The sequence below is a fragment of the Tripterygium wilfordii genome, chromosome 7 (genome assembly GCF_013401445.1).
Source record: "Tripterygium wilfordii isolate XIE 37 chromosome 7, ASM1340144v1, whole genome shotgun sequence".
Classification (NCBI taxonomy): domain Eukaryota; kingdom Viridiplantae; phylum Streptophyta; class Magnoliopsida; order Celastrales; family Celastraceae; genus Tripterygium; species Tripterygium wilfordii.
In genome coordinates this window covers 12,456,532-12,470,540 of record NC_052238.1, presented here as the reverse complement: position 1 = coordinate 12,470,540, position 14,009 = coordinate 12,456,532, and the positions used below count along the sequence as shown (strand labels likewise).

Sequence of the window (14,009 nt, the reverse complement as noted above, 5' to 3'; positions counted from 1 at the left end):
ATTGGGTGCTTCTTATATTGAGCCATTTATTTGTGCCTAGCCCATTTATGATTCCCATATCTCCAACAGCTCCTCAGGTTGATTAGCTGCTGCCCGTATGGTGTGTCTTGAGAGAAGTATTCGCTTGTAGAATATACCACTCGCTTCATCAACATAATCTTCGCTCGACCCACAATCAATGCTGCTGAAATCTACCGTACCATCAATGGATACATTACACAAACAGATTCTAGAATTCAAAAAACCCAGAGTAAATTTTATACCCTCCCAAGACCCAGTGAAGAGTTGAAACCCCAGTAGTAGCAGAAGAAGCAGACAAGAAGCAAACTTGGGTTTTCCATTTTTGAATCATAAAAATAATAATGAAATAATGAAGAAAGTGTAAGGCTTTGCGAATTAAAAATTGATTTCTGAAGCGTATAGTACCTGGATTGTCACTAGTGAGTGTTCTTCTTCCACCATATGCATAATTTGTAGCTGCGTCTAGTTTCGTTCCAAGACTAGTGATTGTTGGACCAAGACTTAGTGTCTAGTCAACATTGTGTTTTTGATGATTGTGTATGATTGTATACTAAAATGTGTGTGAGCATGCTTGACTTGAACATATCCTAAAATGCTAGAAAACATGATTAAATGGTTATTTGGTTAATTGTTTAATATCTTAATTGTGCATATACAAATGAAGGCTTATGCATATCTCTATGTGAATTTGGTATCTATATATTTTTGAGATAGTGCTGGAAATTAAGTTTTGAAAATAAATATACATGGACTAAGTTAGGGCATTAATCTTCTAATGATCATAATTTATCTTACTTAGGTCCAAATTACTTGAAACTTGAACCACATGCACATGAAGGTTTAATATATGTTCTAGGACTATAATCATGAGAAATTAAGTGCATCACATATATATTTGGTCATATGCTTAAATTCCGCCAAAACTAGGTTTTACCTAATTTTGTGCATATGTGTTCTTTGTGAACGTAGTGAACCAAATGAACTTCGATTTAAATGAAATTTCGTGTGCATCTTAGTTTCATCACTATGAACATATTTGATTTAGTAAAGTTCAAGAGAAAAGGTCATTTACACTGAGTTTGCAAAATGACTTTGAATTTACACTTAGAATTTATCGGTTTCACTATTAGTGATCAAATTGCTTGGTTGAGTGACCAAACGATTTCCGATTGTTATGAAATTTTACATGGACATTCTAATACATATAAAATGATTTATCATGCAGTAATATGAATTTTCTGGGTTGTTTTTCTAATGTAATTAACCTATGCGCTCCATATGAAGCTCTTTGAGCTTACATACAATTGAGGAGTTCTACCTCCTATTTCCTTGTAGGTTAATCATCATTGTGGTCTCATATGACTCAGAGTTCAGTATGCTCAGGTGAATTGAAGTCCGGTTTTCAAGTATGAGCTTGGATCTCTAGAAAACCAAGAAAAACCTATGTTCATCAACCTTCCACTAAGGCATTTTGATTGATGATTGGAACTAGCCTTAGGGCTGTATAATATGGATATATTGGTGCTGCCAAATTCAGAGTTTGAAGTCAAGATTGGAGGGACATGTTTGGTCATGTGAAGGATCTCTTATCTTCATCAAACAAGATCTTGCACATGCTTCCTTTATTGAGGTCAATGATAAGATTTTTGTGAGAAGAAAATTGATGAAGCTAAAGGACAAATGCAATGGTTGAAATTTGTAAGAGATGAGAAAGTATATTTTGCAACTAGACAAGACTTAGATTATGAAGATATTCTTGAAGACTACAAGCTCCAACGGTACACTAATCTATGGCAGAGATTGAATTGTTTTGAATTATGAATGGATCAGATTACAACAAGACTTGAAGGGTTAAGATGACCATTTAAAAGGTGAATCCAATGGTTGTGCATAAGACCATATTCTTGCTTGCAATTTTTGACTTAGAAGAAGATCTTACTTGATTTTTGGAGTCAAAGATGGTTGCAAGTTGCTACACATTTTGTAGGAAATCATTGGAGATACCAAGGCCAAGATTTGGTGGAAGTTTGATCAAATGGTCAAAGATGACAAAATTGTTGGAGATACCAAGGTCAAGATTTGGTGCAAGTTTGATCAAATTGTCAAAAATGGCTGCAAGTGCACATGACAACTCAAATCTTGGAAAGCTAGACTTGGAAAATAATGCAAGTGCAACGGCTACATATTGTAAGGTCAAGATTTAATGATCTATTCATTAAATGGCCAAGATTTGCACATGTAATTGAAGGTCGAGATTTGAAGATGGAAAAAGATCCAATGGTGGAAATCATAAGAGCTTGGTAAATTATAAAGAGAGGTTCTTCCTCATTCCAACTTGGAGAAGCCAAAATTACATTGAAGAAATTCTTGCTCTCAAAACTTTCAAGCTAGTTTGTGCCATTGAATCCAAGCTTCTACCCAAGCCACTCTAAAGGCTTCCTCACTATTTTGCTTTTGCAAAGAGGGAGTGCTTCTCATTTGGCTTCTTATTTTCAGATTCGAAAATCCTCATTATTCTTCATTTTCTATCCAACCCGTGAGGTGATATTGTGATTCTTGAGTGTTCCTCAACCCCATTTGCTTAGTGCAAACCTTGAGTGAACCATTTATACCGAACACTTGTAAAAGTCCCTTCATTGGGCAAAAACCTTGTTGAGGTTGAGTTTAAGGGAGTGCTTGAAACCCTTGGTTGTAAAGTTTGAAGATTGTCTTGAAATCTTCAGTTTTAAGGGTGACCTAAAAACCCTTGTGAGTTTTGTGGAGCTCTTGAGAAAACCACATCCTTAGTGGAGGTTGGAAAATCCTAGGTTGGTGAACCTAGGTAGTAGATGTAGGAGAAGAGTCTCCGAACTACTATAAATTGCTGTGTGGATTTTCTTGATTGCATTGCTTGCTTGTTGATTGATTAAGTGTTTTGATTGCAGAATTTTCTGAACCACTAGTCTGTCCGTGCACTGTTCACATAGCTAAACTTTGAATTTTAATCTGAAATTTTGATATAGTATTCATTAGGATGTTGTGATACTGCATACCAAATTTCATTGAATTCTGACTTGATTTGCTAGGTGAAATTTGAGTTGTAAAATCTGTGTGCAGTGTGTTGTTTGAAAAAATCTGTTTTTGCAATTCCTTGACTATTTGATAATTGATCATTCACCATATTGTATCACATCTTGCATTGAAATGAATATTGATTAGGATAATCATTAGAGTTCAAATTTGTGTGCTAATTGTTAATTGACATTGATTTCCTTTTAAATTATAAAAAGAGATTCCTATCGGAATTTGGGGACACAATTCACCCCCCCTCTTGTGTTAAATACGATCCATCAGTGATAACCAAAATCAAAACTAACATTTGGGCACAAACCATGTTTCTTACAAATGAAAACTTTAGGATACCCTTACCATACGGGCATATATACATACACAATTCCATATTTCTTTGAAAAATATTTCAAGGTCGTTGATCCATATTTCTTTGGAAGATATTTCAAAGTCGTTGATCCATTTGACTCAAAAGGAAGTACAATAATTAAATCTTTTTGGAAATTACCCAAATTCGAAAAATACTTTCCAAAGTCGTTGATCTATTTGACTCAAAAGGAAGTACAACAATTATATCTTTTTGAAATTACCCAAATTCGAAAAATACTGAAAATTTTTGGTTAAATTGAGTTGACTGGTTTTTTGAGGTAATCGAGTTGTGGTATACCGAAAGTTAGATCCAAAAATTTGGAAATATTAAAAAATATTATTGTCGATGCTAAATTTGCACCGAAGTATAGAATGTGTATAAAGTAGAAAGATTCAAGAGAATAAACAACACAGAATTTACGTGGTTCGGCAACTTGCCTAGGTCCACGGAGTCTGATCTATTATTAGAGTTGATTGTCGATGAATGCTTACAAATGTCAAAGGAAATGTATTTATAGGCTTAGGATATGTCAGTTGATGCGGTTAATTGTCTCTGGTAACTTCTCTTGTAACTGCTCCTGGTAACCGTCGGTAACTGAGTATCGGATGAAACTTTGTCTAGAAGAACCGTATATACGGAGTGACTACTGTCAAAACTGCTTCGGTCTGGGAGAACCGTATATACGGACTGTCAGATGAACTGCTTCCGTCTGGGAGAACCGTAGGTGTATCTTTTTACTCCACAAATACCCCCAGCCTTTTAATTTACCTAAATAAATTTAGATAAATTTAAAGGTTTTTTTTTTTAATTTTTTTTTATCAGGAAGCAATTTCCTAACTGGATTAAAATGCTCTTAGCAAATGATCTCCTTCTCCTAGTTCAATTACGCGTTTGACATCCTCTATAATCTCCTTCTCCTAGTTGAATTAGGAGTCTTGACATCCTCTATAAATAGCTGCATTATGTGAAGATTTTCCTTTGTTTCTTCATATGTTTCAAAGATCATCTCTTTTCTGCTCTTCAAGAGGTAATTCTTTTTCTTGGCTTAAATCTTTTTGTTGAATTTACGACTTTTCTTTTTGTAATCTGTTTACTTAGAATAAAGCCCTCTCGAAATATCGGATGAGAACTACTTGGATTGAGATTCGGGGTCTGGCTCCCTTGCCAATCCCCTTGCCGAACCCCTGGGGGTTCGGCCCCCAACCCCCTAATGGGGGTTTGGCCGAACCTCATGAGAGGGGTTCGGCCCCAACCCCCTAATGGGGGTTCGGCCCCCAACCCCTTAATGGGGGTTCGGCCCCAACCCCCTAATGGGGGTTCGGCCCCCAACCCCTTAATGGGGGTTCGGCCCCAACCCCCTAATGGTGGTTGGGTTCGGCCGTGCCCCTTGAGTGGGGTTCGGCCCCAACCCTCTAATAGGGGTTCGGCCGAACCCCATGTGGGGGATCGAACAAAGGCGAAAAAGTTATTACTATTATATATATATATATATATATATATTTAATCTTGGATCTTACAGGTTTTGCCATGGGTAAGCTCAAAGAGTTGATTTCTTCTCCAGAGAGCTTAGCTGCATTCAAAGCGAAACACCGGATTGTACCCCCATTTGACATTCGGGTTCCTTTTATTGACGATAGGGATTCCGATCCCGAGTTGATCAAGGTTCCCATTTTTCTATTATCGGAGTGCAAAATCCACATTCCATTCTCGCCACTCCTTCAGGAATTTTTCATGTATACTGATCTTCATCCCTCAGAGTTAGCTCCGAATGCTTATCGGATCATCGGTGGCGTGATACAAATGAATTCCTTCTTGAAGAAAAAACTTGCTACTATCGATATTTTCTGCTGCTACTCCATCCTCAAGAATAAGAGTTCAGATGGCAAGTATTACTTGTCTCCGAAGTGTGATTCGGCATTAATCCATTGTCTTCCAAATTCCAATAAAGACGTGGATTATATGCTCGTCTCCGGACATTGGAGCGGCTTTACATCTCGTAGAGGGGAACCCTTAGGTATGCCTTTGTTCTGATCTTTGATGGTTTTCTTATTATATATATATATATATATTACTTATTTTTCTGTTTACTACAGGGCGCATGCCTGCACTCCCGGATGTGCTTAGTGAAGTTGTACAAGAGGTCCTTGATGATTCTTTTGCTAAGTCTAGATTTGGTGGTAAATTTTGGAGATCTGCCCCAGTGTTATTCGGTTGTAAACCATCTTATCGTGGTTTCGCTCCTCTCCCTCATGGTGTATCTATTGAACAAGCTTGTGAATACTTCAAGTTACCCCCAGCGCGGCAGCGACGTAAGAGGAAGCGTTCTTCAGCTACAATTACTCTTCCCGTCACTTCTCCTACCGTGGTTGGATCATATTCTGAAGGTGAAAGTAAGGAGGACCAGAATGATGATGAACTTCAGGATACTTCCAGTGAGCATTCCGTCTCTTTAGGTGTGTTTCCTTTGCTTAATTTAGTTGTTATTATATATATATGTTTCTACATAGGTACCGTTATATACATACCTTCTTTTACGTATGATTGCAGAAGTCCTTTCAGGCGGATCTTCCGGATCTCTGAAAAGTATCTCCATTCCTGATCTACCTAAGACAAACTTCAGTCCCTGGGCAAACATCTTTGGAGTTCCTAAACCTATTGGAGGATCCTCAACCTTATACACGAGCTCTTCTTTAGTTAAGTCGACATCGTCTTTTCCGTCTCCAGGAACTCATAGTCTGCCTTCCTTCGGAGTGTCCAGAAGTGCTGATAGCTCTTCTTCTCAAGGTGGCACTACATTTGCTCCCTTTTCTCTAAGTAGAACCACCTTGAGTCCCTCGTCTTGGAATAATGCCGACAGCATGTTCAAAGGTTTTGTGGATAGTCCCTTGTCGTTGCAAGTCCGATATTCACCTTTCTGCCTTGAGAAGCTTTGTTCTACCATCTCCAATGAAGATAAAGAGTTCTTTAACAAACTTCCCAAAGGCGAAGATCTTGGCTTGCAGATGCTCCTTGGGGTTTTCCTCTTACTTACGCTTATTCATTAAATATTAAATACATGTGTACGTGGATTAAGTCATACTAACCTTTTCTTTTGTTTGAATCAGGGATCTCAAATGTGCCTTCATTACATAGTTGATTTAATGTGCCTTCATTATATAGTTGATTTGAAGCAACAACTTTTTGACACAAAGGCAGAGCTATCGAAATCAAAGACGATGCAAACTGAATTTGAGAAGGTTGTTCAAGAAAAATCCACTCTTGAAGCGAAACTTGCCGAAGCCAAGGAAGAGATAGAGAAGTCCCGGAGTGAACTTTTCAAAGCCAAAAGCCAATTGTCCAAAGCTGAGGCAGAAAAGATGAAAGCGGTTGAAGAAAGCATAGCTCAGTGTTGCAAAAAATATACGGAAACTCTTGCTGTGGAATCCAACGAAAATTTTGGACTTGGGCGTGGTTGTACACTTCTCGCACTCAAGATTCCTCCAGAACATGAAGCTTGGTCTGAGGACTTCTTCCAGTGCCCGCCCCCAACCATCCTCGCCCGAGTTTAAAGAAATTTCGTGAAAATAACATTAGCCTGGGCACCAATGCTCCTGGACTACTTTGGCCACCGATCCTGGACAATAGGAATATGTCTCTTCTTGCTAATATTTTAGATTCTGCCTCTTCGACTTGCATATTTAATTAATCGTATGAATAAAGTCTTTCGGCTTAGACTTTTCTTAGTCTGTTTCTTTGAATAAAGCCTCTTGGCTAAGACTTTTCTTAGTCTATGTCTTTGAATAAAGCCTCTTTAGCTAATTTGTTTTCGGAATAATGCCTCTTTGGCTTAGACTCATTTGTCTTTTTCTTGGAATAAAGCCCTCTTTGGCTAAGACTCATTTGTCTTTTTCTTGGAATAAAGCGCTTTTTTTTTGTATAGCTTTTTCCCGTAAGCATATATTCGGAAAGTAAAGTACCTTATTTATTGCATAGAAGGGAAATGATTACAATCTTTAAATGGACCAACTTGCTAGAAATACCATCGCCCTGTCTAAAATAGATTTAACACGGGCTGAGAGGTCCAGAAGAGACATCCGGAGCCTTTGTGGGTCTTGAGCCATTGCCGCCACCCAGGCCATGTCACATATCTGGATGAGTGAGTGTTGAATAGTTCGCAGAGCGCCTAGAAGCTCTTTGTTGCAATTGTCAGCAGTCTGGAATTCCCTCTTCATATACTGTAATTGTTCCTTAAGGTCCTCGACTTGGTCTTCCACATTGCTGGTTAAGAATGAATCGAGAACCTTCAGTTCTTCGTCATCTTCATCATCTTCAATTTCAATCACATGCGTCGGTGGATGGTTTATCGGTTGCTCAAGGATGATCATATCCTCATCCTCTTCTTGATATTCCAACTTAGCTTTCTTTTGGAGGGAGGCGCCTGCTGGATGTTTAGGATTGACCAATTCGTCATCCTCCTCGTTCTCTATCATAGACCTCTTCTTTGGTGAAACATTGATGGAACGTGAGGAAGAACTTATTATGAATTGCTGTTTCTTTCTTTTTCCCCATCTCTCTATACTTTTCTCTTGTCCATTTATAGGTGGAAGTGATAAGACGGTTGAACTGTGATGAATAACAACCGAGACGTGTGGAGTAACTGCTAAGACGGTTGAATGACAGTTCTGAAGTAACTTCTGGTCCTTTTCAACCGTAAGTAACTTCTAGCCTCTTTGTCAACCGCAAGTAACTTCTTGCCTCCTTTCCAACCGCCTCTTAGTGAAAACACTGGATTGATCTATGAGTCCCAACTTGTCTTGGAATCAAAAATCAATATTCTTAAATTCAAGCCTGAGTAAGAATCAGAGTACACGGCTGAATCTTAAAATTTTCGTAAACTTAGTTAAGAAGTAGTAAGAAGTAACTAAATGCAAATTTAAATGAAGAGGAAACTTATTCTTTTATTGATGATACGTTGCCGAAGGCTTAAATTAGCCATAATCGGCATTACACATAAAATCTTCTTAGGTTGGAGATATTCCAAGTTCCGTGGACAGCTTTGCCATCTTGCCTAACTAGCTTGTAGGCTCCTTGGCCAACCCGTGCTATGACTTGGAAAGGTCCTTCCCAATTTGGACCCAACTTTCCATCAGTTGGATCCTTAGTTTGAGATAAGACTTTTCGTAAAACGAAGTCCCCAATTTCAAAGCTTCTTGCCCTAACATTTTTATTATAGGATCGGGACAACACTTGTTGGTAAGCAGCCAGCCGCACCATGGCCTGATCCCTTCTCTCCTGCAGCAAATCCAAATTTCTTTCCATTGCCAAATCATTGTTGCCTTCTTCAAATACTTGCGTTCAGAGAGTTGGAAGCCCTATTTCTAAGGGAATGACAGCCTCCGCTCCATAAGCAAGCACGAATGGAGATTCTCCCGTAGACCTGCGAGGAGTGGTTCGGTATGCCCATAATACTGACGGAAGTTCTTCTACCCACCTTCCTTTGGAAGACTCCAATCTTTTCTTAATTTCGTCTAAAATGATCTTGTTGGATGCTTCTGCTTGACCATTGCATTGTGGGTAGGCGGGGGTGGAATAGAGATTCTTTATCCCATATCCACCACAAAATTCTTTAAACTTGGCACTTGAAAATTGAGTTCCGTTATCACTAATCAAGGCATGAGGGATTCCAAACTGATATTTTCCCAAACGAACTTCCTTGTTTCTATATCTCGGATTGCTGCCAGAGCCCTTGCCTCGATCCATTTCGTAAAATAGTCAGTGGCAGTAATTAAGAATCTTCTATTGCCAGTAGCCCACGGGAGTGGTCCAATAATATCCAACCCCCATTGGGCAAAAGGCCAAGGACTTGTAAGAGGACAAAGATCACCAGCCGGTTGGTAGGGGATTGGTGCGAACTTCTGACACTTTTCACACTTTTTTACGTACTGCAAAGCATCCTTCTGCATGTACGGCCACCAAAAGCCTTGGGTAATTGCTCGAAATGCAAGTGTCCTTCCCGTAGCATGTGCTCCACAAGAGCCTTCATGAATCTCAAACAACAAGTCCTCCACTCTTGCTAGGTGAACACATAATAAATATGGACCTGAGAAAGACTTTTTATAGAGCTTCTGATCAGGAGACAACCAGAAGCGTGCTGCTTTGACTGCCAATTTTCTGGCTTCTTTCTTATCTTCGGGAAGAATGCCATCCTTTAGGTAAGCAACGATGGGATCCATCCAACTTGGCACCTGCTCTTCTGCGCATCGTATCTCTTCTGGCATCTCATCTATGCTTGATCGTTCGAGCACCTGCACTTGTATAACCCTCTTCACCCCTTGTTGGTCGGCCGACGCAAGGGTAGCCAAAGCATCGGCGTGGTCATTCTGCTCCCTTGGAATTTGTATTACCTTATAGTCATGAAGCCGGTCGAGCAATTGTTTAGTTTTTTCCATGTCCATAGTTGCCGTCCTGGCACTGTAGAGTCCAGTGAGTTGACTGACTACCAATTGAGAATCGGAATAAATCACCAACTCCTTTGCCCCAAGTCTTAGAGCATTCTGGACTCCTTGAAACAAGGCCTCATACTCTGCTTCATTATTTGTTGCTGGGAACCCTAATCGTATAGCCATTTCCAATACTTCTCCTTCCGGGGCTACTAGCACAATTCCTGCTCCGGATCCTCGTCTTGTTGAAGAACCATCAACTTGCAATTCCCAAAGATGCGAAGGAGTTACTTGTACATTCCATATCTGGTTGGCTTTTTTAGGTCGTTGCTCTGTGGTGAACTCGGCAACAAAATCAGCTAAGACTTGCGCTTTAATGGCAGTCCTTGGGACGAACTTCAAATCATATTGAGCCAATTCGACTGACCATTTGGCAACCCTTCCAGACATGTCCGCTTTCCCTAACAAGGTCTTCAATGGATATTCTGTCACCACTTCCACTAGGTGCCTGGAAATAGTGGTTCAACTTTCTAGAAGCCATTACCAATGCCAAGAGAAGCTTTTCCAGGGGTGAGTACCTCGTTTCAGCATCTAACAGTGTCTTACTTACATAGTAGATTGGGTACTGGACCTTCTTTTCTTCTCTTAGGATTACGGCACTGACGGCGTGCTCTGACACTGCCATGTATAGTTGTAGCGTGTCTCCTTCCTTGGGAGTTGCTAATAGTTGGGGCTTTTGCAAATAACTCTTTAACCCAAGAAAAGCCGCCTCACATTCATCATCCCATTAGAAAGCTCTCCCCGACTTAAGCAGTCGAAAGAAAGGCCTGAATCTGTCTGAGGATCTACTGATGAACCTGTTAAGTGCCGCCGCCATTCCAGTTAATTTCTGTATCTCCTTCACTTTAGTGGGTCGCTCCAAGCATTGAATGGCCTTGATCTGTGTTGGGTCGGCCTCGATTCCTCTTTGGGTAACGAGATGGCCTAGGAATTTGCCCGTACTAACTCCAAAAGCGCATTTGCTTGCATTGAGCTTTAGGTTATTTTTCTTTAAGACATCAAACACCTCCTGAAGGTGCATCAAATGGTCCTCTTGAAATTTGCTTTTGACCACCATGTCATCTATGTAAACTTCCATAGTCTTGCCAATTAGAGGTCCAAAGAGTTTCGTCACCATTCTCTGAAATGTGGCACCTGCATTCTTTAAGACGAAAGGCATTACTTGGTAACAGAATATTCCCTTTGGGGTAATGAATGAAGTCTTCTCCTAATCAGACAGATGCATTGGGATTTGATGGTACCCTCGGTATGCATCCAGGATGCTCATTCTTGCCTTTCCTAATGTCATATCCACCAATTGATCGATTTTAGGAAGCAGGAACAAATCCTTTGGACATGCTTTGTTCAAATCAGTGAAATCAACACAAACCCTCCATTTTCCATCCTTCTTCCTAACCACCACTGTGTTTGAGAGCCATTCGGGATATTGTACTTCCCTGATGGCCTTAGCTTCTAACAAGTTTTCTACCTCCTTAGCTACGGCCTCCGTATGCTGTACGGCTGACCTTCTCCCCTTTTGAATCACAGGTTTAAAACCTGGTTTGACATTTAACCTATGGATTGCCAATTCCGGATCCACCCCTGGCATCTCATAGGGAGTTCATGCAAACACGCCCACATTTCTCCTTAATATCCCAATTAATGATTCCTTCTCTGATATAGACAAGCTAGTACCAACTAGAAAGTATCTGTCAGGACTTTCTGGTGTAACTTGAACCTTCTCAAGCTCTTCCATTGACTTGGCTGTTGGCTCCTTTCCAACTTCCTCTAGGACTGGAGCCTCTTCTTCCATCATCATTATTTTTCCTGCTTGCTTTGTTTTTGCCATAAAACATTTTTTTGAGGCAGCTTGGTCTCCTCTTATTTCCACCACTTTATCCCCGAAGGGAAATTTGAGCATCTGATGATAAGATGAGGGGACAGCTTCCATTAAGTGAATCCAAGTCCTGCCCATGATTGCATTATACGTTGAGGGTAGATCTATAACAAGGAAATCTACTTCAACTATTCTTGGACCTGCTGTGACTGGCATTCGTATCGAGAGGCCAAACTGGGGTCGCATTAAGGCCCACCAGATGTGTTGGAACAGGAATCAAATCTGCATGAGTTTTCCCTAACTTCTGGAAGAGTGAATAATACATGATCTATGCAGAACTTCCTTGGTCTACCATCATTCGCTTCACTATTGCTGCTTCGATTTGCAGGGAGATCACGAGAGCATCATTATGCAGAAAGATGACTCATGTTGCATCTTCCTTGGTGAAAGTGATTGCAGTTGCCTCCCTTGGTCTCTTAGTTCCCAAACTGGGATTAAGATCCATCCGCATTACCTCTTGTTGGTGTCGGACCCTCCTATACTCCGTTGGCCTTATCGCATTACCAAGTTGTGCATCCGGTACCATTGCATCAATAAAATTAACCACGTAGTGTGAAGGTTCTCCCCGCTCTTTTGACTGAGGTTCTCCCTTCTTTTCGACAACGGTTTTTTCTTTGTCAATAAATTCCTTAAGATGACCCTGTTGAACCAATTCTTCCAAATGTCGTTTGAACTCTCCGCAATCTTCTATCCTGTGACCTTTGTCTCGATGATAGGAACACCATTTGGATTGGTTTCGAGTGGACGGATCCCCTGACATCTTATTTGGCCGTCGAAAATACGGTTTGTCTACGATCTGAGGAAGAATTCAAAAAATTGGGTCCTTAAATATTGTTTTTACCGCCTCGTAAGAAGTGGGCTTTGGGTCCTTCTTCGAGTCTTTTTCTTTCACGTTCTTCTTTTCAAACTTCTTATTTTCTTTTTTTGTTCCTTCTTGAGAAGCAAACTGCCGATCCCCTTGTTTGTCTTCCTCTAGTTTGACGTATTGCTTAATCCTATCCTGAAGCGCTGCCATATTCTTAGGTGGAGCCATCGTCAAACTTTCTCGCAGTTTATAATCACGAGGGAGCCCGAGGTGAAAAGTAGCCACTGCGGTCCTTTCATCACAATCTTCTATATCCGCATAGGTATCTGAATACCTGGCAGCGTAAGCCCGGAGTGACTCTCCTCTCCTGAGATGTAAATCAAATAGAGCATCCGATGTCACTGGATCTCGACTATTTGCTATGAATCTTCCTACGAAGATCCGGGCCAACTCCCTCCAAGACGAAACTGAATTCTCTGGAAGTTGGTGAAACCATTTCATGGCTGTTGTCCCAAGACTCGATGGAAACATTTTGCACATGAGTCCGTCTCGACCTGCCCAAAGTGCCATCTTATGTGTGTAGGCTGAAATATGTGCTACAAGATCCGTTTTTCCATCATAAATTGCAAAGGTTGGTGAAAACTTGTTTGGTGGATCTTCCAGTCGCAGAGCCCGCACGAAGGGTGTGGAAGTCATTTTTCTGAGGCTTTGCTCGGCCTTCTTCTGAGCACTCCATAAGACCTCCCCAGTATCTTTCTTCATCTGAATTTTTGGGGAAAGGCTTCGGTGTCTTATCCTTCTAGACGGCAGCGGGGATTTGTTCCTTGCACCCCTTGGAGGAGGAGTATGCCTTCTCCTCTCCGTAGCTGGTCCCCTCCTCCTACGAGACCTCCCAGTGCTCCCACTGTCTTGCTCCCGAACACGCTTCGGATCCGTATCCCTATCACCTCGGACAACACTCTGGATTTAACTAGCCAAACGCTTCCCCTTTCTCCTCATGCTATGGAGTCTTTCCCTTAGAGCTTGAGCATGCTCTTGTCTCTTTTGCAAATCTTCTTCTACCCTAAAAAGGGCTTCTTCCAGTTCCAATTCATTTGGAATTTGCTCTTCTATTTCATCATGATTATGCCAAGGCCTCTCCTCTTCTGGACGAGGCAGTTCCTCCTGTCGTGATTCTTTCGCTTCTTGAGACATGGCTTATATTAATGAACGATTTCCCACAGACGGCGCCAATTGTCGATGCTAAATTTGCACCGAAGTATAGAATGTGTATAAAGTAGAAAGATTCAAGAGAATAAACAACACAGAATTTACGTTGTTCGGCAACTTGCCTAGGTCCACGGAGTCTGATATTTTATTAGAGTCGATTGTCGATGAATGCTTACAAATGTCAAAGGAAATGTATTTATA

At 40.7% G+C, this 14,009-nt stretch overlaps 2 protein-coding genes across 2 annotated transcripts; both read right to left on the bottom strand.

Annotated features, from left to right (window-relative positions):
* Positions 1 to 8,773: 8,773 nt before the first annotated feature.
* Positions 8,774 to 10,543, bottom strand: LOC120002598. The gene is made up of 3 exons (XM_038851359.1): positions 10,437 to 10,543; positions 9,128 to 10,366; positions 8,774 to 9,080 (listed from the first exon to the last, which is right to left on the bottom strand). Exons 1-3 carry the CDS (start codon positions 10,541 to 10,543, stop codon positions 8,774 to 8,776), a joined length of 1,653 nt encoding a protein of 550 aa, XP_038707287.1.
* Positions 10,544 to 12,158: 1,615 nt separating this feature from the next.
* On the bottom strand, positions 12,159 to 13,793 carry LOC120002597. Its single transcript, XM_038851358.1, has 3 exons — positions 13,662 to 13,793; positions 12,636 to 13,559; positions 12,159 to 12,590 (listed from the first exon to the last, which is right to left on the bottom strand). Exons 1-3 carry the CDS (start codon positions 13,791 to 13,793, stop codon positions 12,159 to 12,161), a joined length of 1,488 nt encoding a protein of 495 aa, XP_038707286.1.
* Positions 13,794 to 14,009: the final 216 nt, after the last annotated feature.

Coding starts and splice junctions, on each gene's coding strand:
- LOC120002598 (XM_038851359.1), bottom strand. CDS start 10,543: ATGGCAGTGTCAGAGCACGCCGTCAGTGCCGTAATCCTAAGAGAAGAA. Junction 10,367..10,436: donor CTGTTAGATGCTGAAACGAG/GTACTCACCCCT, acceptor CACTATTTCCAG/GCACCTAGTGGAAGTGGTGA. Junction 9,081..9,127: donor CGAGATATAGAAACAAGGAA/GTTCGTTTGGGA, acceptor TGCCTTGATTAG/TGATAACGGAACTCAATTTT.
- LOC120002597 (XM_038851358.1), bottom strand. CDS start 13,793: ATGTCTCAAGAAGCGAAAGAATCACGACAGGAGGAACTGCCTCGTCCA. Junction 13,560..13,661: donor TGGAAGAAGCCCTTTTTAGG/GTAGAAGAAGAT, acceptor AGTTAAATCCAG/AGTGTTGTCCGAGGTGATAG. Junction 12,591..12,635: donor AGCCCACTTCTTACGAGGCG/GTAAAAACAATA, acceptor ATTCTTCCTCAG/ATCGTAGACAAACCGTATTT.